Below are 26,541 nucleotides of genomic sequence, written 5' to 3'. Positions count from 1 at the left end.
CTCAGAGCTGCCACACACTGCTGGTTATACACTGTAACTGTGTGTGTGTGCTTGTGTGTGTGTGTGTCGGTGTGTGTGTGTGTGTATGTGTGTGTGTGTGTGTGTAGCGATCTTAAGATGAATGCACAAATGTTAGTCGCTCTGGAAAATGTCAATTACAAAAATGTGTGTGTGTCTTAGAAAGGCGAAAGGAGGGACTGGGTGCGAAAGATGGACACAGAGAAAGAGAGAAGGCCTCTCCGAGGGGATGTTCCCTAGTGGGGGGACTGTAACCGTGGTGATGGCTGGCTGGGCGTCAGCCTGACTGGCTGGACTGATAAACAATTCAGTTAGAGAGAAAAAGAGATGGGGAGGAGGCAAGACAGGGGAGGGAGGTCAGCGCCTGGGAGGGATACTGAATCATTATGGAATGGACTGGTGTACGAAATCTGGCAAACGAGTGCACTTTAGGGAGAAGGTGGGGAGAAGCAACCTAGCCAGGGAGATGGGGAGGGAGAGGAAGAGGAGAGGAAGAAGAGGGAGGGAGGAAGAGGGAAGAAAGGGAGGAGAGAGAGAGGGGGAGGGAGAGGAAGAGGGAGGGGGATGAGGAAGAAGAGAGAGGAGGGGAGAGGAAGATGGCGCGGGGAGAGGAAGAAGAGTGGAGGGAGAAGGGGGAGGAAGAAGAGGGAAGAGAGGGAAGGGGGAGAGGAGGAAGAGGGAGGGGGGATGGAGAGGAAGGGAGGGAGAGGAAGGGGGAGAGAAGGAGGTGGGAGGGCGGAGAGAGGGAGGGGGGAGGAAAAAGAGGGAGGGAGGGGGAAGAAGAGGGAGAAGGGAGAGGGAGGGGGAGAGGGAGGGGGAGAGGGGAGAGGAAGAAGAGGGAGGGGGGAAGGAGGGGGGGGCGGAGGAAGGGGAGAGGAAGAGAGGCAGGGGAAGAGGAAGAAGAGGGATGAGGGAGTGGAAGAAGGGGGAGAGGGAGGAGGGGAAGAAGGAGGAGGGGAGAGGAAGAAAAGGGAGGAGGGGAGAGGAAGAAGAGGGAGAAGTGGAGAGGGGGGAGGAGGGAGAGGAAGGGAGGGAGAGAGACAGGAAGGAAGAGGAGAGAGAGAGGGAGGAGGGGAGAGGAAGAAGAGGGAGGAAGGGGGAGCGGAGAGGAAGAAGAGTGAGGGAGGGGGAGGAGGGAGAGAAAGGAGGGGAGGGGGAGGGAGGGAGGGAGGGAGGGGGAGAAGGGAGAGAAAGGAAGGAAGGGAGGGAGAGGGAGAGGAAGGAAGAGGAGAGAGAGAGGAAGGGGGAGAGAGGGAGAAGGGGAGAGGAAGAAGAGGGAGAAAGGGAGAGAGAGGGAGGAGGGGAGAGGAAGAGAGGAAGTGGGGAGAGGAAGAAGGGTGAGGGGGGAGAGGAGGAGGGGTAGAGGGAGGAGGGGAGGAAGTGAAGGGGGAGGAGGGAGAGTTAGAAGAGGGAGAGGGGAGAGGGGAGAGGAAGAAAGGGAGGAGGGGGAAGGAGGAAGAGAGAGAGGAAGGGGGAGGAGGGGGAGAGAGAGGGGGGAGGAAGGAGAGGAAGTGGGGAGAGGAAGAAGGGTGAGGGGGGAGAGGAGGAGGGGTAGAGGGAGGAGGGGAGGAAGTGAAGGGGGAGGAGGGAGAGTTAGAAGAGGGAGAGGGGAGAGGGGAGAGGAAGAAAGGGAGGAGGGGGAAGGAGGAAGAGAGAGAGGAAGGGGGAGGAGGGGGAGAGAGAGGGGGGAGGAAGAAGAGGGAGGCGGGGGAGGAAGAAGAGGGGGAGGAGAGGAGGGGAGGAAGAATAGGGAGAGAGAGAGGAAGAGGGTGGAGGAGGGAGAGGGGAGAGGAAAAAGAGGGTGGGGGAGAGGAAGAAAGGGGGAGGGAGAAGGAAGAAGAGGGAGGAGGGAGAAGGAAGAAGAAGGAAGTGAGGGAGCCCTCTGGCTTCATGGGGACTTAACCCTCCTCTATTCTCTCTCCCTTTCTCTCTTTCTTTAAAACTCTAATGATAGTCTTAACTCTCACTTGTTTAAAGATTATCTTTCTTTTCATCACGTTGTGATTTGATTTATTAGGATCCCCATTAGCCGACGCAAATAGCGACAGCTAGTCTTAGTGTGGTCCGACACATAACGAAAAAGACATTAAAGATAAGCTGTCACGTTCTGACCTTAGTTCCTTTGTTATGTCTTTATTTTAGTTTGGTCAGGGCGTGAGTTGGGGTGGGCATTCTATGTTGTTTTTCTATGTTTTGTTCTGTTGGTAGATTTCTATGTGTTGGGCCTAGTATGGTTCTCAATCAGAGGCAGGTGTCAGTCGTTGTCTCTGATTGGGAGCCATATTTAGGTAGCCTGTTTTTCATTGTGTTTTGTGGGTGATTATTTTCTGTTCTGTGTTTTGTTTCACCGTACAGGAGTGGTCGTTTTATTGTTTTTGTTCAGTGTTCATTATTTCGTATTAAAACAATATGGACACTTACCACACTGCGCATTGGTCCTCCTCTTCTTCTAACCACGACAAGCATGGCACTCACATTCTTTATTTGTTTTTTGAAACCAGGTTTGCTGTTCACTTGCGCTATATAAGATAGAAGGGAGTTCTGTGCATTCACACACAATGTAGGGTGACTATTGAAGGCAGTGTTTTTATATTATTATTTTTTTAACTTTTTTTTTTACCCCCTTTTCTCCCGATATCCAATTGGTATTTACATTTTAACATTTTAAGTCATTTAGCAGACGCTCTTATCCAGAGCGACTTACAAATTGGAAAGTTCATACATATTCATCCTGGTCCCCCCGTGGGGAATGAACCCACAACCCTGGCGTTGCAAGCGCCATGCTCTACCAACTGAGCCACACGGGACAAGACTCCTGGTAGTTAGTCTTGTCCCATCGCTGCAACACCCGCATGGACTCGGGAGAGGTCGAAGGTCGAGAGCCATGCGTCCTCCGAAACACAACCATCGCCAAACCGCACTGCTTCTTGACACACTGCTCGCTTAACCCGGAAGCCAGCCGCACCAATGTGTCAGAGGAAACACCGTACAGCTGGCAACCAAAGTCGGTGTGCACTGTGCCCTGCCCGACACAAGGAGTCGCTAGTGCGCGATGGGACAAAGACATCCCAGCCAGCCAAACCCTCCCCTAACCCAGATGATGCTGGTCCAATTTTGCGCTGCCTCATGGGTCTCCCGGTCACGGCCGGCTGCGACACAGCCTGGGATCGAACCCGGGTCTGTAGTGATGCAGTGCCTTAGACCACTGCGCCACTTGGGAGGCCCTGAAGGCAGTGTTTTTGTGCTGTGTGACACGAGCTCGGTTTCCATCCGATTGGCTACAAATTTTCATATATTTTTTAATCCACAAAGAAAATATGCGCATTTTCCCACCAGTGGTGTTTCCACCAAACTGACTTGTTGCAGATACAAATCAGTGCGTGATGACGTAGTGCACACAACATTTTCTTTATCGCTTAAGTTTTCATGTATCGAATAAAAATCTGAAGTTCAATGTGTTTCCATCACATTTTCAACTATACTGGTAGTTTTGTCACAAAAGCTGTTGCGTTAAATAGCAAATGTGCCTTATCTGTTCTTGGCACGGGTGCTCTAGCCAACAGCTCACAGATACAGTGTGGGTAGGCAGGTCTACATAATAAGATTATTATGGATGAGAGTGAGAATATTTGTATTTGTCAAACAGCAGTCAAGCATCGATCATCATGTCTCCAGAATAAAACCCTCAATATTTATTGGAAAGGAGCATCATGTTCACCGGGCACTTTCACCACCCTGTGAAGTTCATAAGTTATTTCATTTGTAGCCTCATAAACTGCATGGTTTCCTGAGTTGTAGTGGGAGGACCACACACCATATCATTGCGTAACTCCAAGTTTACTTCGATATGATGGTTTTTATATCAATGTTTGTGCTTAAAGTCATTTCCACCGCCATTTCTCGCATAATTAATTTTACAGACACAAAAAAATCCCACCGTGTTGAACGAACAAATTATCTTTCGGCATTTATAAAAAAGTTTACATCACAGCTGTCTTGATTTCTTTTTAATCTGTGACTTTACTCTCATAAAAACTGTGGATGGAAACGTGGTTATTGTGAGTTGGTTAGTGTGAGTGTGATGTTGTGAGGAGCATGTGGACACAGTTTACAGTGGCAACAATATCCTCCGTCAGAAAGACGGGCTTTATGAACCTTATCTACATCACTGTTCTACTTCTGAGTTGTTCTTCCTCTCATCCCTGCTCCCCCCCCCCCTCTCTCTCCCACTCTTCTCTCTCAAAGCCATCTGGTTTAAGCCACAGGAAGGATTTCCACCATCATGCAGAAGGTAAGACACACAAACATACAGGGCCTTCATAAAGTATTCACACCCCTTGACTTTTTCCACATGTTGTTGTGTTACAGCCTGAAATTAAAATGGATGAAATTGAGATTTTGTGTCACTGGCCTACACACAATACCCCATAATGTCAGTGGAATTATGTTTATTTTTTTTTATTTTTTTTTTACAAGTTAATTAATAATGAAAAGCTGAAATGTCTTGAGTCAATAAGTATCCAACCACTTTTTTATGGCAAGTCTAAATACATTCAGGAGTAAACATGTGAGAATAACATAATAAGTTGCATGGACTCACTCTGTGTGCAATAATAGTGTTTATCATGATTTTTGAATGACTACCTCATCGCTGTACCACACACATACAGTTATCTGTAAGGTCCCTCAGTCGAGCAGTGAATATCAAACACACATTCAACCACAAAGACCAGGGAGGTTTTCAAATGCCTCGCAAATGAGAGCACCTATTGGTAGATGGGTAAACATTTTAAAAAGCAGACAGTGAATATCCCTTTAAGCATGGTGAAGTTATTAATTACACTTTGGGTGGTGTATCAATACACCCAGTCACTACAAAGATACAGGCGTCCTTCCTAACTCAGCTGCCGGAGAGGAAGGCCAATATTGACTTGAAAACAGATTTTAATGGCTGTGATAGGAGAAAACTGAGGATGGATCAACAACATTGTCGTTACTCCACAATACTAACCCAATTGACAGAGTGAAAAGAAGAAAGCTTGTACAGAATAAAAATATTCCAAAACATGCATCCTGTTTGCAACAAGGCACTAAAGTAATACAGCAAAAAATACTGGGTACCACCCTCCATATTTTCAAGCATGGTGGTAGCTGCATCATGTTATGGGTATGCTTGTAATCATTAAGGACTGGGAGTTTTTCAGAATAAAAAATAAACGTAATGGAGCTAAGCACATGCAAAATCCTAGAGAGAAAATCAAGTGCACCTACAAGCCTACCGCTGGCCAATCAGATAGCTCAGATCACCATATCTGCACAGTTTCCTAAAGCCATAGACCGTAAAAAGAAACCTTGAATGCACACCAAGGTTGATACTGTGAGATTTCTAAACTTTTAAAACCATGACTAGAGAGAGACTCAACGAATATAGCAAAGAGCTGCTGTTTTTATGAGTAAGTTCATGTTTAAGTTGTTATCATCATTCATCATTAACAACACTTTGTTCAACACCTTTAGAAGTCATAAAATGCATGTTCTCCCTACTTCCACTCATGCTACAACCAGTACTGCAGCTGTAATGAACGAGGACAGTAAAGTGTTCCCATAAGCTTGCGTTGTTATTATTAGCGACTTGTGTCTTTTTAATATTGAGGAATATTTCACTTTCTCTGGTCATAGGAGTAACAACATGAGGCAGAAATAATGCAGTGTGACTTTTTTTGCCATCAGCTGGAAGACCGTGTCCCCTTTTCTCAGTGAAGGGAGGGAGACCGGAGGGATGGTGAGTCTGGTGAGAGGCAGCCTCACCGCTGCTCCCCCCAGACTGACCATCAGATGCAGGCCATCAGTCCAATAAAAAAATGAAAAGCTCATTATTATGCTCACTCACCTGTGCCTCACAAGTAATACAACAAATGATCTTTGACTTAAATCAGCTTGAAAATCTATGGCAAGATTTGAAAATGGTTGTTTAGCAATGATCAACAACCAACTTGATAGAGCTTGAAGAATTTTCTAAAGAATAATGTGCAAATATTGTACAATCCAGGTGTGGAAAACTCTTAGAGACTTACCCAGAAAGACTCACATCTGTAATCACTGTCAAAGGTGATTGTAACTTGTTGACTCACAAAATGTCTTCAAATATTTTGTTGACGTTGTCATTATGGGGTATTGTGTGTAGAATTTTTTTTTTTAAATGTACTCCATTTTGAATTCAGGCTGTAACAACAAAATGTGGAATAAGTCAAAGGGCATGAATACTTTCAGAAGGTACTGTACGTCTTCCTCTGTGGATGGAGGGGTTAGGGTTAAGTGTGACTATGACGTGTGTGTGTGTGTGTAGGTAGAGGGATGGCCAGCCACGGGCAGAATGTCCTCCTTGCGAGGTCCAAGTGCTCCTGGCTCACCCAGCATCAAGGTAAAATGCACACACACACACACCAGTGGAGGCTGCTGAGGGGAGGACGGCTCACAATAATGGCTGGAACGGAGCAAGTGGAATGGCATCAAACACAAGGTTTGTTGTATTTGATACCATTCCACTTATTCCGGTCCAGCCATTACCATGAGCCCATTCTCCCCAATTAAGGTGCCTCCAACCTCCTGTGACACACATTCACATACATACACACACTACACCAACACACTCTTTCTCTCTGTCCCTCCAGGCCCGTGTGAATGATGAGGTGATGGAGTACACGGATATGGCTGCTCTGCCCAGAGACAAAAGTATTCTTCAGGTGTGTGTGTGTGTGTGTGTGTGTGTGTGTGTGTGTGTGTGTGTGTGTGTGTGTGTGTGTGTGTGTGTGTGTGTGTGTGTGTGTGTGTGTGTGTGTGTGTGTGTGTGTGTGTGTGTGTGGTGCGTGCGTGCGTGCTTGTGATTCACCACTGACTGTGCTATTCTGCAGGTGGAGAGACCAGATCTCATGACCTACCAACCTCACCTCACCTACTCACCACTAGACGCAGTGCATACGTCCCGTAGAGAGGTACACACACAATTCATGTTACAGTAAGTAACTCGTAAAGGCTGTTTAGGAAGAGAAGTGTGATGTGACTGTGTTCTCCTCTTCCATCTCCAGAGATCCCTTTCTCCTCCCTCCATCTCTCCTCCTCCCTCTCCTGAGGTAAGACATTTCTTCAGACCTCTCTCCTTTCCTGATCTCCCCTGTCTCCCCCTCCCTTTTCCCTTTATTTCTCTATGTTGCGCTGTGTAGGTGTTTCTCTTCATCCAGTTACCCAGCAGCACTAACTCTCTCCCTTTCTCTCCATATATTTCTCTCTCCTCTCTCTATTCTCTCTCTTAGCTGAAGATGTGTAGGGAGGATGGAGGGTCTCCAGGAGGCTCCACAATGCAGCTCCGGAAGACATCCATTCCCCTACAGCAGCATTTCCACAGGCCAGGTACACACACACACACACACACACACACACACACACACACACACACACACACACACACACACACACGTGCACCAACACACACACACACACACACACACTTTTCTAATTCTGTGTTTTATTTCAGATAATGGTGCCAACATCTACATGAAGCTGCCTAATTTTAAACAGGGTACTGTATATTTGTGTGTGTGTGTGTGTGTGTGTGTTTGGCTTTGAGATTGTAAGCCTTTATGTGTGTTTGTGTCTCCGTGTGTGTGTATAAGAGCGTGTGTGTGTGTAATTCTTTCTCTCCCTGTCTGTAGAGGTCAGCAAGCAGAAGGTGATGGGCAGCATTATCCAGTCGTCTAAGTTCCCAGCAGCTCAGAAACCAGACCCCAACCTGCCCTCAAAGATAGAGACAGAGTACTGGCCCTGTCCTCCCTCACTGGCTGCTATGGGTAAGATCCCAAATAAAACTAATATTCAAAACTCCTTGCACACAGAACACCCAGCTGGTGATGGTGATATAACTGAGTAGAACAATCCTTCTACACCAGACAGACAACATTACCTACATCCTTCATTCCTATACATTTCAAAGCAATAAAATGCCAACAAATCTTTATGCAACACTTTTGAAACATGCCGACAACGTCTGATCTTATCTACCCTCTGCTATGGGTAAGATGTTTGTTTTATTATCCTTGTGGGGACCAGACAATTGATTCCCATTCAAAATCATATTTTTCCTAACTTCTAACCCTTAACCTATACCTAACCCAAAACACCTAACCCTATGGAATGAGTTTACCACCCCTGATGTAAATTGAAGATTTATACTCAGTCGTTTCTCACACAGTTTTCAAGATTCTGCCCTCAATGCATAGTCTCCAATAGAGACACATCCTATGACGCTCCTCACCATCACAGATCTGTCAGGTGTGGTGGGGTATGTGTTATCCCTGAGTAATACCTGTGTGATTAATTCAAACCAAGTAATGCTGCAAAACCTGTTGATAAAAGTTGTGTATTGCATTTAATGCTTTGAAGGTAGTGATTAGAAAGTTTTCCTGCAGATTTTGTCTGACCCCAGTAATGAGAGTATGGGCACGAACTGCAAAAATCACTGAAGCTGGAGACTCATATCTTCCTCACTAGCTTTAAGCACCAGCTGTTAGAGCAGCTCACCGATCACTGCACCTGTACATAGCCCATCTGTAAACAGCCCATCCAACTACCTCATCCCCATACTGTATTTATTTATTTATCTTGCTCCTTTGCACCCCAGTATCTCTACTTGCACATTCATCTTCTGCACATCTACCATTCCAGTGTTTAATTGCTATATTGTAATTACTTCGCCACCATGGCCTATTTATTGCCTTACCTCCCTTATCTTACCTCATTTGCACTCACTGTATATAGATTTTTCTTTTTTCTACTGTATTATTGACTGTATGTTTGTTTATTCCATGTGTAACTCTGTGTTGTTGTATGTTTTGAACTGCTGTGCTTTATCTTGGCCAGGTCGCAATTGTAAATGAGAACTTGTTCTCAACTTGCCTACCTGGTTAAATAAAGGTGGAATAAAAAATAAATACAAAATTAAATATATATATTTAACCCAATTGGCCTGCATGGCTAATAATATATGCCATGAACTTTACAGTTTGTAGTAGGCCTATGATATTTTCATGCCTAGGAAGAAGCAGGCTTCCGGGTCATTTAGATGACCTCTTTCTGCACATTGTTTTTCCTATATAGCTGTGAGTGAATGTCAGAGACGTGAAAGCAATCTACTGTATGTTAAAAAGTCATGTCCATACAAGCTTATTTCTTGGAACAACCATCATACATTGTTCCTAAACTGTCATGGTCAAAACATATTGATACAACATTAGCTAAGATGGAGAGAAGGCTGTCCATAATAAAGCGCTGCTCTACCTTCTTAAAAGCACTATCAACAAGGCAGGTCCTACAGGCCCTACAGGCCCTAGTTTTGTCGCACCTGGACTACTGTTCAGTCGTGTGGTCAGGTGCCACAAAGAGGGACTTAGGAAAATTGCAATTGGCTCCGAACAGGGCAGCATGGCTGGCCCTTGGATGTACACAGAGAGCTAACATTAGTAATATGCATGTCAATCTCTACTTGCTCAAAGTGGTGAAGAGATTGACTTAATCACTACTTGTATTTGTAAAAGGTATTGACATGTTGAAAGCACCGAGCTGTCTGTTTAAACGACTAGCACACAGCTCAGACACCCATGTATACCCCACAAGACATGCCACCAGAGGTCTCTTCACGGTCCCCAAGTCCAGAACAGACTATGGGAGGTGCACAGTATTACATAGAGCCACGACTACATGGAACTCTATTCCACATCAGGTAACAGTAGAATCAGATTTTAAAAATGTTATAAAAATGCATGTTATGGAATAGCGGGGACTGTGAAGCAACACAAACATAGGCACAGACACATACATACACACACACACACACGCGATAACATACGCACAATACACACACGTACACATGGATTTTGTGTTGTAGATATGTGGTAGTGGAGTAGAGGCCTGAGGGCACACACTTGTATTGTAATGTTTTTAAAATTGTATAACTGCTTTTAATTTTGCCCGGACCACAGGAAGAGTAGCAGATGCCTTGGCAGCAGCAAACTGGGATCCATAATAAATACAAAGTAAATGTCCATAAATGAATATATATTCATAAATTGTCTTAACTCCTAACCCTAATTCTAACCCTAATTGTAAACCTAAACCTAACCCCTAGAGGTAAATTCACACACTACGGAGAAGGACGGTATGGAGTGTTGCAATGTCGTTTTTCGTCACAAAAGGGACGCAGCCTTGTAATACGCTCCGGCATGCAATGTACTTTTGTACTACCTGAAAATTGAGAGACACCTTATCATTCCTTCCGCAGCCGTTGTGGCAGTGTTGTCGCTTGGTTCCTTGATCTGATCTATAGGCTATTCATCAAAATAGTATTCATAGGCTATTCATCAGTGTAGTAGTAATCTCAGCGACTGTTCAAACAATAAAAATCCACCCCAAAAGGTATTTTGTATACAAGAAATAACCAGTGATTCCAGGCTAGTGTGAAATGGTAGAACCTGTTGTAGCCAGCTAGCTAGCCATGTGCTTTTTTTCTCTGTGACCGAAACATGCTTTTCTATTTTTTGCTGATATCAGAATGAATACACAAGCAGCATATCAAACTGGGATAATGTTTTAGGTTACACCGGTATAAATTTGCAAACATTTCTAAAAAACTGTTTTTGCTTTGTCATTATGGGGTATTGTGTGTAGATTGATGAGGGGGAAAAACTGTAATACATTTTAGAATAAGGCTGTAATGTAACAAAATGTGGAAAAGGTCAAGGGGTCTGAATACTTTCCGAAGGCACTGTATAAGTATATTTGCCAGGGCATATTTTTTTATTATAAATCTGATTTATTTCACATGAAGCTAGCTAGCATGGTTAAACACTCATTTCACGCTACTTCGAAACTGAAGTTACTTTTTCGTAGCAGGTTAGGAGAACTTACGGAGAAGGTTAGTAGAATTAACGTAGCAGGTTAGGAGACTGAGGTTAAGGTTAGGAAAAGGGTTAGGGTTAGCAAAAATGCTCTCCTAACCTGCTACGAAAATTTTTATTGAAGTGGCGTGAAAAGAGTGTCCCAGCTAGCTTGCTGTGTTTTTAGCCAGGCTAATCTAGAGGCGGAAAAAACGCACACCTATTTAGGCGAGGTGCTGGCTAGCGGAGTAGAACACTTGAAAAATTAAAGGAGAGCCACACACTCTAGGAGCTCAGATGCAATCATTTAATAACCAAGGTTTCGACAGACAAGCTGTCTTCATCAGGGTATAGCTAGGCTGTCCGCTAGCTACTACTAGCAAGGGAAGGCGGCAACACTTCACAAAATGAAATGACAGAAATAAAAAACTTTGCTATCGCCCCCTTATGAATGGGAGTGGGACTGGTGAGGATATCATGACACCAGAAGATGTCTGCTGTTCCAAAATTCCCACTCCACGCACATGAACGGAGTGAAGCTTGTAGTAAGTAGCCTTAAGCCTCAAATAGCCTTTTTCCTTGACTTGTGGGGACAAGGATAGAAAAACCAAACACACACACGTGATTGGATAGGTAGTGGTAGTGTGTGGTCTGACCTGTTGTTGCCACAGAGATCGAGTGGAGGAAGAGGAAGGAGGAAGAGGAAGAGGGGAAGGATGAGTTTGAAGTCCTGACTGATGACGCCAAGACACTACAGGAGCAGGAGCTCCACAAGGTAACTCTTGACATGGATTCCTTCTTCGTAATGTATTACATAAGTGCTTTTATAATGCTTATTCAGTATATACAGTATATTATCATAGGAAGTTTTACCGTCTTCACTAATCAATATTTATCGATTGATGGTGTGTCTGTGTGCATGGGTGTGTTTGTGTGTGTGTGGCGTGTGTGCCAGATCAAGTCTAACCTGGGCATGCTGATCCTGAAGGAGGAGAAGGAGGAGCAGGAGAAGGCTCTACTTGACCGCAGGAAGACGCAGTCACTGCCAGACAGAACACACATGCACACAAGTAAGTTACAGTCCATTGTGTGTGTCTGTGTGTGTGTGTGTGCTAGAACCTGATTTTGATTGGTTGCTCTGATGTCTTCAGGTTTCTCCTTGAAGTTGTCCTCCAGCTCAGGTCTGACCAGGGTGAGTGTACAGTGTGTTTGCATGTGTTGCAGTAAGTGTGTATGTGTGTGTGTGCGTGATGATTTATATGTGTTACCTCTGTGCAGATGCAGCCTGCAGAGTTCACTACAGAGGGAAATCAGGGCAAAACAGGTAGGCTACAGGTATCATGTATTACAAAAACAGTTGTAGTAGTGAAGTAGGACCCACACAATCAGTTTCACCAAATTACCCTATAATGTCTATCTCATCTCTGTACCCCAGACTCATCTCTGTACCCCAGACTTGAAAATGGCTGTCTAGCAATGATCAACAACCAACTTGACAGAGCATGAAGAATTTTATAAATGATAATTATTGATTGATTCACAAAATGTGTCATTATGGGGTATTGTGTGTAGATGGGGGAAAATATATATTTAATTCATTTTGAACAAACAAAAACAACAAAATGCACATGCAGTGCATTCGGAAAGTATTCAGACCCCTTGACTTTTTCCACATTTTGTTACGTTACAGCCTTATTCTAAAATGTATTAAATAAAACATTTTCCTCATCAATCTACACACAATATTCCATAATGACAAAGTGAAAACAAGTTTTTAGAAAATGTTGCTAATTTATGAAAAAATATAAAACCTCATGTCTTATTTATGTAAGTATTCAGACCCTCTGCTATGAGACTCGAAATTGAGCTCAGGTGCATCCTGTTTCTATTGGTCATCCTTGATGTTTCTACAACTTGATTGGAGTACACCTGTGGTAAATTCAATTGATTGGACATGATTTGGAAAGTCACACACCTGTCTATATAAGGTCCCACAGTTGAAAGTGCATGTCAGACCAAACCCCAAGCCATGAGGTCGAAGGAATTGTCCGTAGAAATCCGAGACAGGATTGTGTCGAGGCATAGATCTGGGGAAGGGTACCAAAACATTTCTGCAGCATTGAAGCTCCCTAAGAACACAGTGGCCTCCATCATTCTTAAATGGAAGATGTTTGGAAACACCAAGACTTTTCCTAGAGTTGGCCGCTCGGCCAAACTGAGCAATTGGGGGAGAAGGGCCTTGGTCAGGGAGGTAACGAAGAACTCTAATGGTCAATGACAGAGCTCCAGAGTTCCTCTGTGGAGATGGTGGAACCTTCCAGAAGGACAACCATCTCTGCAGCACTCCAACAATCGGGCCTTTATGCTAGAGTAGCCAGACTGAAGCCACTTCTCAGTAAAAGGCACATGACAGCCCGCTTGGAGTTTGCCAAAAGTCACCCAAAAGAAACAAGATTATCTGGTCTGATGAAATCAAGGTTTGAACTCTATGGCCTGAATACCAAGTGTCACGTCTTTAGGAAACCTGGCACCATCCCTACGGTTAAGCGTGGTGGTGGCAGCATCATGCTGTGGGGATATTTTTCAGCGGCGGGACTGGGAGACTAGTCAGGATCAAGGGAAAGATGAACAGAACAAAGTACAGAGATATCCTTGATAAAAACCTGCTCCAGAGTGTTCAGGACCTCAGAATGGGGCGACGGTTCACCTTCCAACAGGACCATGACCCTAAGCACACAGCCAAGACAATGCAGGAGTGGCTTCGGGAGTGGCCCAGCCAGAGCCTGGACTTGAACCCGATTGAACATCTCTGGAGAGACCTGAAAATAGCTGTGCAGCGACACCCCCCATTCAACCTGACAAGAGCTTGAGAGGACCTGCAGAGAAGAATGGGAGAAACTCCCCAAATACAGGTGTGCCAAGCTTGTTGTGTCCTACCCAAGAAGACAATCACTGCCAAAGGTGCTTCAACAAAACACTGAGTAAAGTGTCTGAAAACTTATGTAAACATGATGTTTGTTTTTTTAAATCCATTTAAGAATAAGGCTGTAACGTAACAATGTGGAAAAAAGAGAAGGTCTGAATACTTACCGAATGCACTGTAGATTTACTATGAAAATGATAATATTTTCACATTTCTAGGTGTATTAAAAGCAGTGATAATTATTGTGTGGCCAGATAGTGTGTGTACAGTATGTACATCTGTGTGTGTGTATGTGGTGCGGAGGCAGTAGATACTAGGAGATTCTCAATGCTTATGATCAGATCGGTTAGGATTAGGGGTAAGACTTGGGTCAGGCTTGTCTCTGTACTGATGCTCTATATCAAAGCCAGTGAGACTAGGGCCCAGATTCAATCAGATCCAGCATTAACCAGCGACAGCAGACACTTGCATAGCTGATGTTTTGGAGGTGTAACTAAGTTGGAGCTGTCAAAATGTGTAGCGTCATACCCAAGACGACTCGAGGCTGTAATCGCTGAGGTGCTTCAACAAAGTACTGAGTAAAGGGGCGGCAGGTAGCCTAGTGGTTAGAGCATTGGACTAGTAAACGAAAGGTTGCAAGATCAAATCCCCGAGCTGACAAGGTAAACATCTGTCGTTCTGCCCCTGAACAAGGCAGTTAACCCACTGTTCCTAGGCCATCATTGAAAATAAGAATTTGTTCTTAACTGACTTGCCTAGTTAAATAAAGGGGGGAAAAAAGGTTCTGAATACTTACACAAATGTAACTTGTAAATGTAATAATGTAAAAATTATGAATGTGAAAAAAATTCTAAACCTATTTTTGCTTGGTCATTATAGGGTATTGTGTGTACAGTCGTGGCCAAAAGTTTTGAGAATGACACAAATATACATTTTCACAAAGTCTGCTGCCTCAGTTTGTATGATGGCAATTTGCATATACTCCAGAATGTTATGAAGAGTGATCAGATGAATTGCAATTAATTGCAAAGTCCCTCTGCCATGCAAATGAACTGAATCCCCCAAAAACATTTCCACTGCATTTCAGCCCTGCCACAAAAGGACCAGCTGACATCATGTCAGTGATTCTCTCGTTAACACAGGTGTGAGTGTTGACGAGGACAAGGCTGACGATCACTCTGTCATGCTGATTGAGTTCGAATAACAGACTGGAATCTTCAAAAGGAGGGTGGTGCTTGGAATCATTGTTCTTCCTCTGTCAACCATGGTTACCTGCAAGGAAACACGTGCCGTCATCATTGCTTTGCACAAAAAGGGCTTCACAGGCAAGGATATTGCTGCCAGTAAGATTGCACCTAAATCAACCATTTATCGGATCATCAAGAACTTCAAGGAGAGCGGTTCAATTGTTGTGAAGAAGGCTTCAGGGCGCTCAAGAAAGTCCAGCAAGTGCCAGGACCATCTCCTAAAGTTGATTCAGCTGCGGGATCGGGGCACCACCAGTACAGAGCTTGCTCAGGAATGGCAGCAGGCAGGTGTGAGTGCATCTGCACGCACAGTGAGGCGAAGACTTTTGGAGGATGGCCTGGTGTCAAGAAGAGCAGCAAAGAAGCCACTTCTCTCCAGGAAAAACATCAGGGACAGACTGATATTCTGCAAAAGGTACAGGGATTGGACTGCTGGGGACTGGGGTTAAGTCATTTTCTCTGATGAATCCCCTTTCCGATTGTTCAGGGCATCAGGAAAAAAGCTTGTCCGGGGAGAAGACAAGGTGACCGCTACCATCAGTCCTGTGTCATGCCAACAGTAAAGCATCCTGAGACCATTCATGTGTGGGGTTGCTTCTCAGCCAAGGGAGTGGGCTCACTCACAATTTTGCCTAAGAACACAGCCATGAATAAAGAATGGTACCAACACATCCTCCAAGAGCAACTTCTCCCAACCTTCCAGGAACAGTTTGGTGACGAACAATGCCTTTTCCAGCATGATGGCGCACCTTGCCATGAGGCAAAAGTGATAACTAAGTGGCTCGGAGAACAAAACATAGATATTTTGGGTCCATGGCCAGGAAACTCCCCAGACCTTAATCCCATTGAGAACTTGTGGTCAATCCTCAAGAGGCGGATGGACAAACAAAAACCCACAAATTCTGACAAACATGATTATGCAAGAATGGGCTGCCATCAGTCAGGATGTGGCCCAGAAGTTAATTGACAGCATGCCAGGGCGGATTGCAGAGGTCTTGAAAAAGAAGGGTCAACACTGCAAATATTGACACTCTGCATCAACTTCATGTAATTGTCATGTAATTCATGACATGTAATTGCTTTTCATTGCGATGACATGTAATTCATTCATGTAATTGCTACAGACCTATAGCTATCCTACCCTGCCTTTCTAAGGTCTTCGAAAGCCAAGTCAACAAACAGATTACCGACCATTTCGAAACCCACCATACCTTCTCCGCTATGCAATCTGGTTTCAGAGCTGGTCATGGGTGCACCTCAGCCACGCTCAAGGTCCTAAACGATATCTTAACCGCCATCGATAAGAAACAATACTGTGCATTCATTGACCTGTCAATCACCACATCCTCATCGGCAGACTCGATAGCCTTGGTTTCTCAAATGATTGCCTCGCCTGGTTCGCCAACTACTTCTCTGATAGAGTTCAGTGTGTCAAATCGGAGGGCCTGTTGTCCGGGCCTCTGGCAGTCTCTATGGTGGTGCCACAGGGTTCAATTTTTGGACCGACTCTCTTCTCTGTATACATCAATGATGTCGCTCTTGCTGCTGGTGAGTCTCTGATCCACCTCTACGCAGACGACACCATTCTGTATACTTCTGGCCCTTCTTTGGACACTGTGTTAACAACCCTCCAGACGAGCTTCAATGCCATACAACTGTCCTTCCGTGGCCTCCAATTGCTCTTAAATACAAGTAAAGCTAAATGCATGCTCTTCAACTGATCGCTGCCTGCACCTGCACCTGCCCGCCCGTCCAACATCACTACTCTGGACGGTTCTGACTTACACCTTGCCCAAACCGGCTGCGTGCGTGCGCTATCGTGCATACATTTATTTTGCCCCCCGACACCAAACGCGATCACGACACGCAGGTTAATATATCAAAACAAACTCTGAACCAATGACATTAATTTGGGGACAGGTCGAAAAGCATTAAACATGTATGGTAATTTAGCTAGTTAGCTTGCACTTGCTAGCTAACGTTAATTTGTCCTATTTAGCTAGCTTGCTGTTGCTAGCTAATTTGTCCTGGGATATAAACATGGACTTGTTATTTTACCTGAAATGCACAAGGATCTCTCCTCCGACAATTAATCCACACATAAAACGGCCAACCGAATCGTTTCTAGTCATCTCTCCTCCTTCCAGGCTTTTTCATCGTTTAAATTATATGGTGATCGCATCTAAACTTTCATTGTATTACCACGACTACCGGCAAAACAGTTTGTCTTTCTATCACCCACGTGGGTATAACCAATGAGGAGATGGGAGAGGCAGGACTTGCAGCGCGATCTGCGTCAGAAATAGGAACGACATCTATTTTACATGCTGACCAGACCGGACACGTCGCGTGCGCGAGCATCGCAAAATACATTTAGAAACCCATGTTATTCAATTATTGCACCCACACTGCTTGCGCGCGCCAACGAGCGTCTGCGACACCAAGGGCTAAAATAGATGTCGTTCCTATTTCTGACGCAGATCGCGCTGCAAGTCCTGCCTCTCCCATCTCCTCATTGGTTTATAGAAGCAGGTATCCACGTGCCCTTGGTGTCGCAGACGCTTGTTGGCGCGCGCAAGCAGTGTGGGTGCAATAATTGAATAACATGGCGATGTGTCCGGTCTGGTCAGCATGTTAGAATATGTGGACAACTACAAATACCTAGGTGTCTGGTTAGACTGTAAACTCTCCTTCCAGACTCACATCAAACATCTCCAATCCACAGTAAAATCTAGAATTGGCTTTCTATTTCGCAACAAAGCATCCTTCACTCATGCTGCCAAACATACCCTTGTAAAACTGACCATCCTACCGATCCTCGACTTCGGCGATGTCATTTACAAAATAGCCTCCAATACCCTACTCAATAAATTGGATGCAGTCTATCACAGTGCCATCCGTTTTGTCACCAAAGCCCCATATACTACCCACCACTGCGACCTGTACGCTCTCATTGGCTGGCCCTCGCTTCATACTCGTCGCCAAACCCACTGGCTCCAGGTCATCTACAAAACCCTGCTAGGTAAAGTCCCCCCTTATCTCAGCTCGCTGGTCACCATAGCAGCACCCACCTGTAGCACGCGCTCCAGCAGGTATATCTCTCTGGTCACCCCCAAAACCAATTCTTCCTTTGGCTGCCTCTCCTTCCAGTTCTGGCTGGAATGAACTACAAAAATCTCTGAAACTGGAAACACTTATCTCCCTCACTAGCTTTAAGCACCAGCTGTCAGAGCAGCTCACCCCATTATTTCTATCTTTATTTTGCACATTCTTCCACTGCAAATCTACCATTCCAGTGTTTTACTTGCTATATTGTATTTACTTCGCCACCATGGCCTTTTTTTTGCCTTTACCTCCCTTATTACATTTACATTTAAGTCATTTAGCAGACGCTCTTATCCAGAGCGACTTACAAATTGGTGCATTCACCTTATGATATCCAGTGGAACAACCACTTTACAATAGTGCATCTAACTCTTTTAAGGGGGGGGGGGGGTTAGAAGGATTACTTTATCCTATCCTAGGTATTCCTTAAAGAGGTGGGGTTTCAGGTGTCTCCGGAAGGTGGTGATTGACTCCGCTGACCTGGCGTCGTGAGGGAGTTTGTTCCACCATTGGGGTGCCAGAGCAGCGAACAGTTTTGACTGGGCTGAGCGGGAACTGTACTTCCTCAGAGGTAGGGAGGCGAGCAGGCCAGAGGTGGATGAACGCAGTGCCCTTGTTTGGGTGTAGGGCCTGATCAGAGCCTGAAGGTACGGAGGTGCCGTTCCCCTCACAGCTCCGTAGGCAAGCACCATGGTCTTGTAGCGGATGCGAGCTTCAACTGGAAGCCAGTGGAGAGAGCGGAGGAGCGGGGTGACGTGAGAGAACTTGGGAAGGTTGAACACCAGACGGGCTGCGGCGTTCTGGATGAGTTGTAGGGGTTTAATGGCACAGGCAGGGAGCCCAGCCAACAGCGAGTTGCAGTAATCCAGACGGGAGATGACAAGTGCCTGGATTAGGACCTGCGCCGCTTCCTGTGTGAGGCAGGGTCGTACTCTGCGAATGTTGTAGAGCATGAACCTACAGGAACGGGTCACCGCCTTGATGTTAGTTGAGAACGACAGGGTGTTGTCCAGGATCACGCCAAGGTTCTTAGCACACTGGGAGGAGGACACAATGGAGTTGTCAACCGTGATGGCGAGATCATGGAACGGGCAGTCCTTCCCCGGGAGGAAGAGCAGCTCCGTCTTGCCAAGGTTCAGCTTGAGGTGGTGATCCGTCATCCACACTGATATGTCTGCCAGACATGCAGAGATGCGATTCGCCACTTTCTTCCTGCTTTTTTTTTTTTTTTTTCTCTCACCTCATTTGCTCACATTGTATATACTTATTTTTTTTCAACTGTATTATTGACTGTATGTTTGTTTTACTCTATGTGGTAACTCTGTGTTGTTGTATGTGTCGAACTGCTTTGCTTTATCTTGGCCAGGTCGCAATTGTAAATGAGAACTTGTTCTCAACTTGTCTACCTGGTTAAATAAAGGTGAAATAAAAAATAAAATAAAAATTGTCAATAAAAGCCTTTGACATGCTTGTAATTATACTTCAGTATTCCATAGTAACATCTGACAAAAATATCTAAAGACACTGAGGCAGCAGACTTTGTGAAAATGTATATTTGTGTCTCAAAACTTTTGGCTACGACTGTAGATTCATAAGGGGGGGGACTATTTAATACATTTTAGAATAAGGCTGTAACGTAACAAAATGTGGGAAAAGTCAAGGGTTCTGAATATTTTCTGAATGCACTGCATATATACAGTACCAGTCGAAAGTTTGGACACACCTACGCATTCAAGTGTTTTCTTTATCTTTACTATTTTCTACATTGTAGAATAATAGTGAAGACATCAAAACTATGAAATAACACAAAAGGAATCATGTAGTAACCAAAAAATTTGTTAAACAAATAAAAATATATTTTATTTTTGAGATTCTTCAAAGAAGCCACCCTTTGCCTTGATGACAGCTTTGCACACTCTTGGCATTCTCTCAACCAGCTTCATGAGGAATGCTTTTCCAACAGTCTTGAAGGACTTTCCATATATGCTGAGCACTTGTTGGCTGCTTTTCTGCGGTCCAACCCATCCCAAACCATCTCAATTAGGTTGAGGTCGGGGGATTGTGGAGGCCAGGTCATCTGATGCAGCACTCCATCACTCTCCTTCTTGGTCAAATAGCCCTTACACAGCCTGGAGATGTGTTTTGGGTCATTGTCCTGTTGAAAAACAAATGGTAGACGCAAACTAAACGCAAACTAGATGGAATGGTGTATCGCTGCAGAATGCTATAGTAGCCATGCTGGTTAAGTGTGCCTTGATTTCTAAATAAATCACGACAGTGTCACCAGCAAAGCACCCCCACACCATCACACCACCTCCTCCATTCTTCACGGTGGCAACCACACATGCTGAGATCATCTGTTCAACTACTAGATTTCCACCTGTCTAATGTCCATTGCTCGTGTTTCTTTGCCCAAGCAAGAGTCTTCTTTTTATTGGTGTCCTTTAGTTGTGATTTATTTGCAGCAATTCGACCACGAAGGCCTGATTCACGCAGTCACCTCTGAACAGTTGATGTTGAGATGTGTCTGTTACTTGAACTCTGTGAAGCATTTATTTGGAGTTAACTCTAATGAACGTATCCTCTGTAGCAGAGGTAACTCTGGGTCTTCCTTTCTTGAGGCGGTCCTCATGAGAGCCAGTTTCATCATAGCGCTTTTTGGTAGAAAATAGTCTAAATAAAGAAAAACCCTAGAATGAGTTGGTGTGCCAACTTTTGACTGGTTCTGTATATACACAGAGTGGCCAGTTGCCTCCAGAACAACCAACATTCTTTGGGGAATGTATTCTACAAGGTGTGGCATTCAAATTATGCTCAGTTGGTAGCAAGGGACCTAACGTGTGCCAGGAAAACATTCCCCACACCATTACACCACCGCCACCAGCCTGTACTGTTGACACCAGGCAGGATGGGGCCATGGACTCACGTTGCTTACGCCAAATCCTGACTCTGCCATCAGCATGTTTTTCCACTCCTTAATTGTCCAGTGAAGGTGATCGTGTGCCCACTGGAGACGCTTCTTCTTGTTTTTAGCTTATAGGAGCAAAACCTGGTGTGGTCGTCAGCTGCAATAGCCCATCTGTGACAAGGAATGACGAGTTGTGTACTGTGCCGTTATTTGCCCCAATGCCTGTATGCCTGCTTTATATAGCAAGCTACAGCCATGTGACTCACTGTCTGTAGGAGCAAACTATTTTCGTGAACGGGGTGGTGTACCTAATAAACTGGCCACTGAGTGTATATTAAAGTGTATATCTACAGCCTTTTATATGTTGAATATAACTATTTAATTATCTTCTTTTCTCTTGTCTCTCCCTGTTGTGTTGTGCAGCTGAACAGGTAAGGGTGTTCTTATGCCAGGATTTATTCTGATCAGCACCAGATCTGCGTTAATATCTAACTGAGCCGACATCTGTAGCCTTGACATGCGATCTCCACGAAAGCGATAACATTGCCTTTTAAAAAGCTGTGTTGTCTACAAGCGTGGTCAGGTTGAATCCCGGCCTTATTTTCATACCGACTCTTCCCTCTGCTCAAGTCATATCTATCTACCTCCAAGGCATTTTGATTACACAAACGGCGTGTGTGTGTGTGTGTGTCTAGAATGGAGAGGCACCGCGGGAAAGGATGGACAGAGGAAACTCACTGCCAAGTATGCTGGAACAGAAGGTGAGCACTGGTGAATATGCACCACGCATTCATGCACACAGGCAAAAATATATATAAAGACCCAGCCAGAACTGTGTTTTCTCCTCAGATCTACCCATATGAAATGCTCATAGTCACCCACAGAGGGCGCTGCAAGCTGCCGCCAGGCGTGGACCGTACCAGACTGGAGGTGTGTGTGCGTGTACATATGATGTCATATGTGTGTTATTACTCAAATGTACAGATGAAGTCGGAAGTTTACATACACTTAGGTTGGAGTCATTAAAACTCGTTTTTCAACCACCATAAATTTCTTGTTAACAAACTATAATTTTGGCAAGTGGGTTAGGACATCTACTTTGTGCATGACACAAGTCATTTTTCCAACAATTGTTTACAGACAGATGATTTAACTTATAATTCACTGTATCACAATTCCAGTGGGTCAGAAGTTTACATACACTAAGTTGACTGTGCCTTTAAACAGGAAAATTGGAAAATTCCAGAAAATGATGTCAAGCTTCTGATAGGCTTATTGACATAATTTGAGTCAATTGGAGGTGTACCTGTGGATTGTATTTCAAGGTACCACGTTCATCTGTACATACAATAGTACGCAAGTACAAACACCATGGGACCACACAGCCGTCATACCGCTCAGGAAGGAGACGTGTTCTGTCTCCTAGAGATGAACGTACTTTGGTGCGAAAAGTGCAAATCAATCGCCGAACAACAGCAAAGGACCTTGTGAAGATGCTGGAGGAAACCAGTACAAAAGTATCTATATCCACAGTAAAACGAGTCCTATATCGACATAACCTGAAAGGGCTAGCAACCAGCAAGGAAGAAGCCACTGCTCCAAAAACGCCATATAAAAGCCAGACTACGGTTTGCAACTGCACATGGGGACAAAGATCGTACTTTTTGGAGAAATGTCCTCTGGTCTGATGAAACAAAAATAGAACTGTTTGGCCATAATGACCATCGTTATGTTTGGAGGAAAAAGGGGGAGGCTTGCAAGCCGAAGAACACCATCCCAACCGTGAAGCACGGGGTTGGCAGCATCATGTTGTGGGGGTTCTTTGCTGCAGGAGGGACTGGTGCACTACACAAAATAGATGGCATCATGAGGTAGGAAAATTATGTGGATATATTGAAGCAACATCTCAAGACATCAGTCAGGAAGTTAAAGCTTGGTCGCAAATGGGTCTTCCAAATGGACAATGACCCATGCATACTCCCAAAGTTGTGGCAAAATGGCTTAAGGACAACAAGTCAAGGTATTGGAGTGGCCATCACAAAGCCTTGACCTCAAATTATGTGGGCAGAACTGAAAAAGAGTGTACGAGCAAGGAGGCCTACAGACCTGACTCGGTTACACCAGCTCTGTCAGGAGGAATGGGCCAAAATTCACCCAACTTATTGTGGGAAGCTTGTGGAAGGGTACCTGCAACGTTTGACCCAAGTCAAACAATTTAAGGCAATGCTACCAAATACTAATTGAATGTATGTAAACTTCTGACCCACTGGGAATGTGATGAAAGAAATGAAAGCTGAAATAAATCATTATCTCTACTATTATTCTGACATTTCACATTCTTAAAATAATGTGGTGATCCTAACTGACCTAAGATAGTGAATTTTTACTCGGATAAAATGTCAGGAATTTTGAAAAACTGAGTTTACATGTATTTGGCTAAGGTGTATGTAAACTTCCGACTTCAACTGTATGTGTGTATCTGTGTTAATGTATGTGTGTTACTAAGCGTGTGTGTCTTTCTCCTCAGAGACACCTGTCTCCTGAGGACTTTGAGCGTCTGTTCGGAATGCCCATCGCCGAGTTTGACCGTCTGTCACTATGGAAACGAAATCATTTGAAAAAGAATGTTCAACTTTTCTAGCAGAAAGTGACCTTATCCATCACAGGAAACAGGAACCGCTCCACTGCCTAACAAAGAATACACAACACAACACTATCACACCCTAACTAACCATATATACGTCACATCCTAACTAGTCCTATATCACTGTAGCCATATTCTACCTGTATGTTCCGTTATATCCTCTAGGGCTCTATTCAATCAGATCCGCTTTTGCCGACATCTGCATAGCGGTTGTTTTGGCGGTGTCAGAGGTAGAACTGCACTAGAGCTGTCAAATCCACAAGCACCTCCTGGTATTCTACCTAAAGCGGACATTACCATTGGTTGCACAGAGTTGCATTAAGAGAAATCCCATGTAGCCTTGTTTACAAGTTGGAAGACTGGAATGTGAGATGTAATCTATACCTACATTTGGATGATAGAAACCATCATCATTTAGTTTAGTGATTTTCAATTTGAGCGTCATTATTTCTATATGGCCTACATTCTGAACTTCTAACGCGAGTGGGATGGGTGCGGCTGCGTGACAATGATCAAGAGCAGCTGATCATGTTTTAACAGCTCCAACTTAGTTACACCTCCAAAACATCAGCTATGCGAGTGTCTGCTGTCGCTGGTTAATGCTGGATCTGATTGAATCTGGGCCCTAGTCTCACTGGCTTTGATATAGAGCATCAGTACAGAGACAAGCCTGACCCAAGTCTTACCCCTAATCCTAACTGATCTGATCATAAGCATTGAGAATCTCCTAGTATCTACTGCCTCCGCACCACATACACACACACAGATGTACATACTGTACACACACTATCTGGCCACACAATAATTATCACTGCTTTTAATACACCTAGAAATGTGAAAATATTATCATTTTCATAGTAAATCTACAGTGCATTCGGTAAGTATTCAGACCTTCTCTTTTTTCCACATTGTTACGTTACAGCCTTATTCTTAAATGGATTTTAAAAAACAAACATCATGTTTACATAAGTTTTCAGACACTTTACTCAGTGTTTTGTTGAAGCACCTTTGGCAGTGATTGTCTTCTTGGGTAGGACACAACAAGCTTGGCACACCTGTATTTGGGGAGTTTCTCCCATTCTTCTCTGCAGGTCCTCTCAAGCTCTTGTCAGGTTGAATGGGGGGTGTCGCTGCACAGCTATTTTCAGGTCTCTCCAGAGATGTTCAATCGGGTTCAAGTCCAGGCTCTGGCTGGGCCACTCAAGGACATTCAGAGACTTGTCCCGAAGCCACTCCTGCATTGTCTTGGCTGTGTGCTTAGGGTCCTGTTGGAAGGTGGACCTTCGCCCCAGTCTGAGGCTCTGAGCACTCTGGAGCAAGTTTTCATCAAGGATCTCTCTGTACTTTGCTCTGTTCATCTTTCTCTTGATCTTGACTAGTCTCCCAGTTCCTCCCGCTGAAAAACATCCCCACAGCATGATGCTGCCACCACCATGCTTCACTGTAGGGATGGTATTGGCCAGGAGATGAGTAGTTCCTGGTTTCCTTCAGACGTGTTACTTGGCATTGAGGCCAAATAATTGGTTTCATCAGACCAGAGAATCTTGTTTCTCATGGTCAGAGTCCTTTAGGTGCCTTTTGGCAAACTCCAAGTGGGCTGTCATGTTGCTTTTACTTAGGAGTGGCTTCCGTCTGGTTACTCTACCATAAAGGCCTGATTGGTGGAGTGCTGCAGAGATGGTTGTCCTTTTGGAAGATTCTCCCATTTCCACAGAGGAACTCTGGAGCTCTATCAGAGTGACCATCGGGTTCTTGGTCACCTCCCTGACCAAGGCCATTTCCTCTGATTGCTCAGTTTTTCCCGGACGGCCAGCTCTAGGAAGAGTCGTGGTGGTTCCAAACTTATTCCATTTAAGAATGATGGAGGCCACTGTGTTTAATGCTGCAGATATGTTTTGGTGCTCTTCCCCAGATCTGTGCCTCAACACAATCCTGTCTCGGAGCTCTACGGACAATTCCTTCAACCTCATTGCTTGGTTTTTGCTCTGACATGCACTGTCAACTGTGGGACCTTATATAGACAGGTGTGTGCCTTTCCAAATCATGTCCAATCAATTGAATTTACCACAGGTGAACTCCAATAAAGTTGTAGAAACATCTCAAGTATGATCAATGGAAACAGGATGCACCTAAGCTCAATTTTGGGTCTCATAGCAAATGGTCTGAATACTTGTGTAAATAAGGTGTTTTTATTTTTAATAAATTGGCAACATTTCTAAAAACCTGTTTTTGCTTTGTCGTTATGGGGTATTGTGTGTAGATTGAGGGAAAAACCTTTATTTTTTTTGAATAAGGCTGTAAAGTAACAAAATGTGGAGAAAGTCGAGTGGTCTGAATACTTTCCGAAAGCACTGTATGTTCAAACTTCACATTATCACTGTAATTTGTTTTTACATGATTGATCGACCATGGTTCATGTTTTATAGAAATGTTGTTGTGTATTAGTACAGCTTTTTATTCACGTTAATATATTTCCTGGTGTGAACCCATGACTGAGGTTGACAAATATGATTATTGTTATTGTATTCATTTGAAAAGTATTCTCTCTTAGTCCTTCAAAACAGAACAGCGTTATTTTTTTATTTTCGTGGTTCTTCTCAAATCAGAAACAGGCTCTAAGATCGTAGAAAAGGTTCTGAGACCAGTAGGACATTCCTGGCGTCAAGAACACCAGAAATTATTAACATTCCAAATCCCACCCAGAACAAGACCCGTAATCCCTAGTGTATATGCTGAATTTGCAAAATGAATAAAATAAGTGTTGTATTTTA

At 44.3% G+C, this 26,541-nt stretch overlaps 1 protein-coding gene across 4 annotated transcripts in view; it reads left to right on the top strand.

Annotated features, from left to right (window-relative positions):
- Positions 1–26,541, top strand: part of LOC139554311 (dematin-like) — a 49,463-nt gene extending 22,922 nt beyond the window's left edge. For 3 of the 4 annotated variants that reach the window (XR_011670815.1, XR_011670825.1, XR_011670839.1), the window contains 15 exons: positions 4,264–4,309; positions 6,365–6,439; positions 6,690–6,761; positions 6,930–7,010; positions 7,104–7,148; positions 7,329–7,425; positions 7,550–7,594; positions 7,728–7,862; positions 11,615–11,718; positions 11,899–12,013; positions 12,095–12,135; positions 12,222–12,267; positions 21,822–21,887; positions 21,976–22,056; positions 23,654–23,785. Coding sequence is in view for 1 of the 4 variants with exons in the window: in XM_071367191.1 (XP_071223292.1) it covers positions 4,301–4,309; positions 6,365–6,439; positions 6,690–6,761; positions 6,930–7,010; positions 7,104–7,148; positions 7,329–7,425; positions 7,550–7,594; positions 7,728–7,862; positions 11,615–11,718; positions 11,899–12,013; positions 12,095–12,135; positions 12,222–12,278; positions 21,822–21,887; positions 21,976–22,056; positions 23,654–23,767 (1,137 nt within the window). In the remaining 3 variants the exon portion in view is untranslated. Of the gene's footprint in view, positions 1–4,263; positions 4,310–6,364; positions 6,440–6,689; positions 6,762–6,929; positions 7,011–7,103; positions 7,149–7,328; positions 7,426–7,549; positions 7,595–7,727; positions 7,863–11,614; positions 11,719–11,898; positions 12,014–12,094; positions 12,136–12,221; positions 12,279–21,821; positions 21,888–21,975; positions 22,057–23,653 lie in introns of all 4 variants that reach the window. The other variant, XM_071367191.1, reaches the window with a different exon arrangement.

The sequence above is a fragment of the Salvelinus alpinus genome, chromosome 1 (assembly GCF_045679555.1).
Source record: "Salvelinus alpinus chromosome 1, SLU_Salpinus.1, whole genome shotgun sequence".
In the NCBI taxonomy this organism is placed as follows: domain Eukaryota; kingdom Metazoa; phylum Chordata; class Actinopteri; order Salmoniformes; family Salmonidae; genus Salvelinus; species Salvelinus alpinus.
The sequence above is the reverse complement of the archived record's forward strand: the minus strand, read 5'-3'. Positions and strand labels throughout refer to the sequence as shown.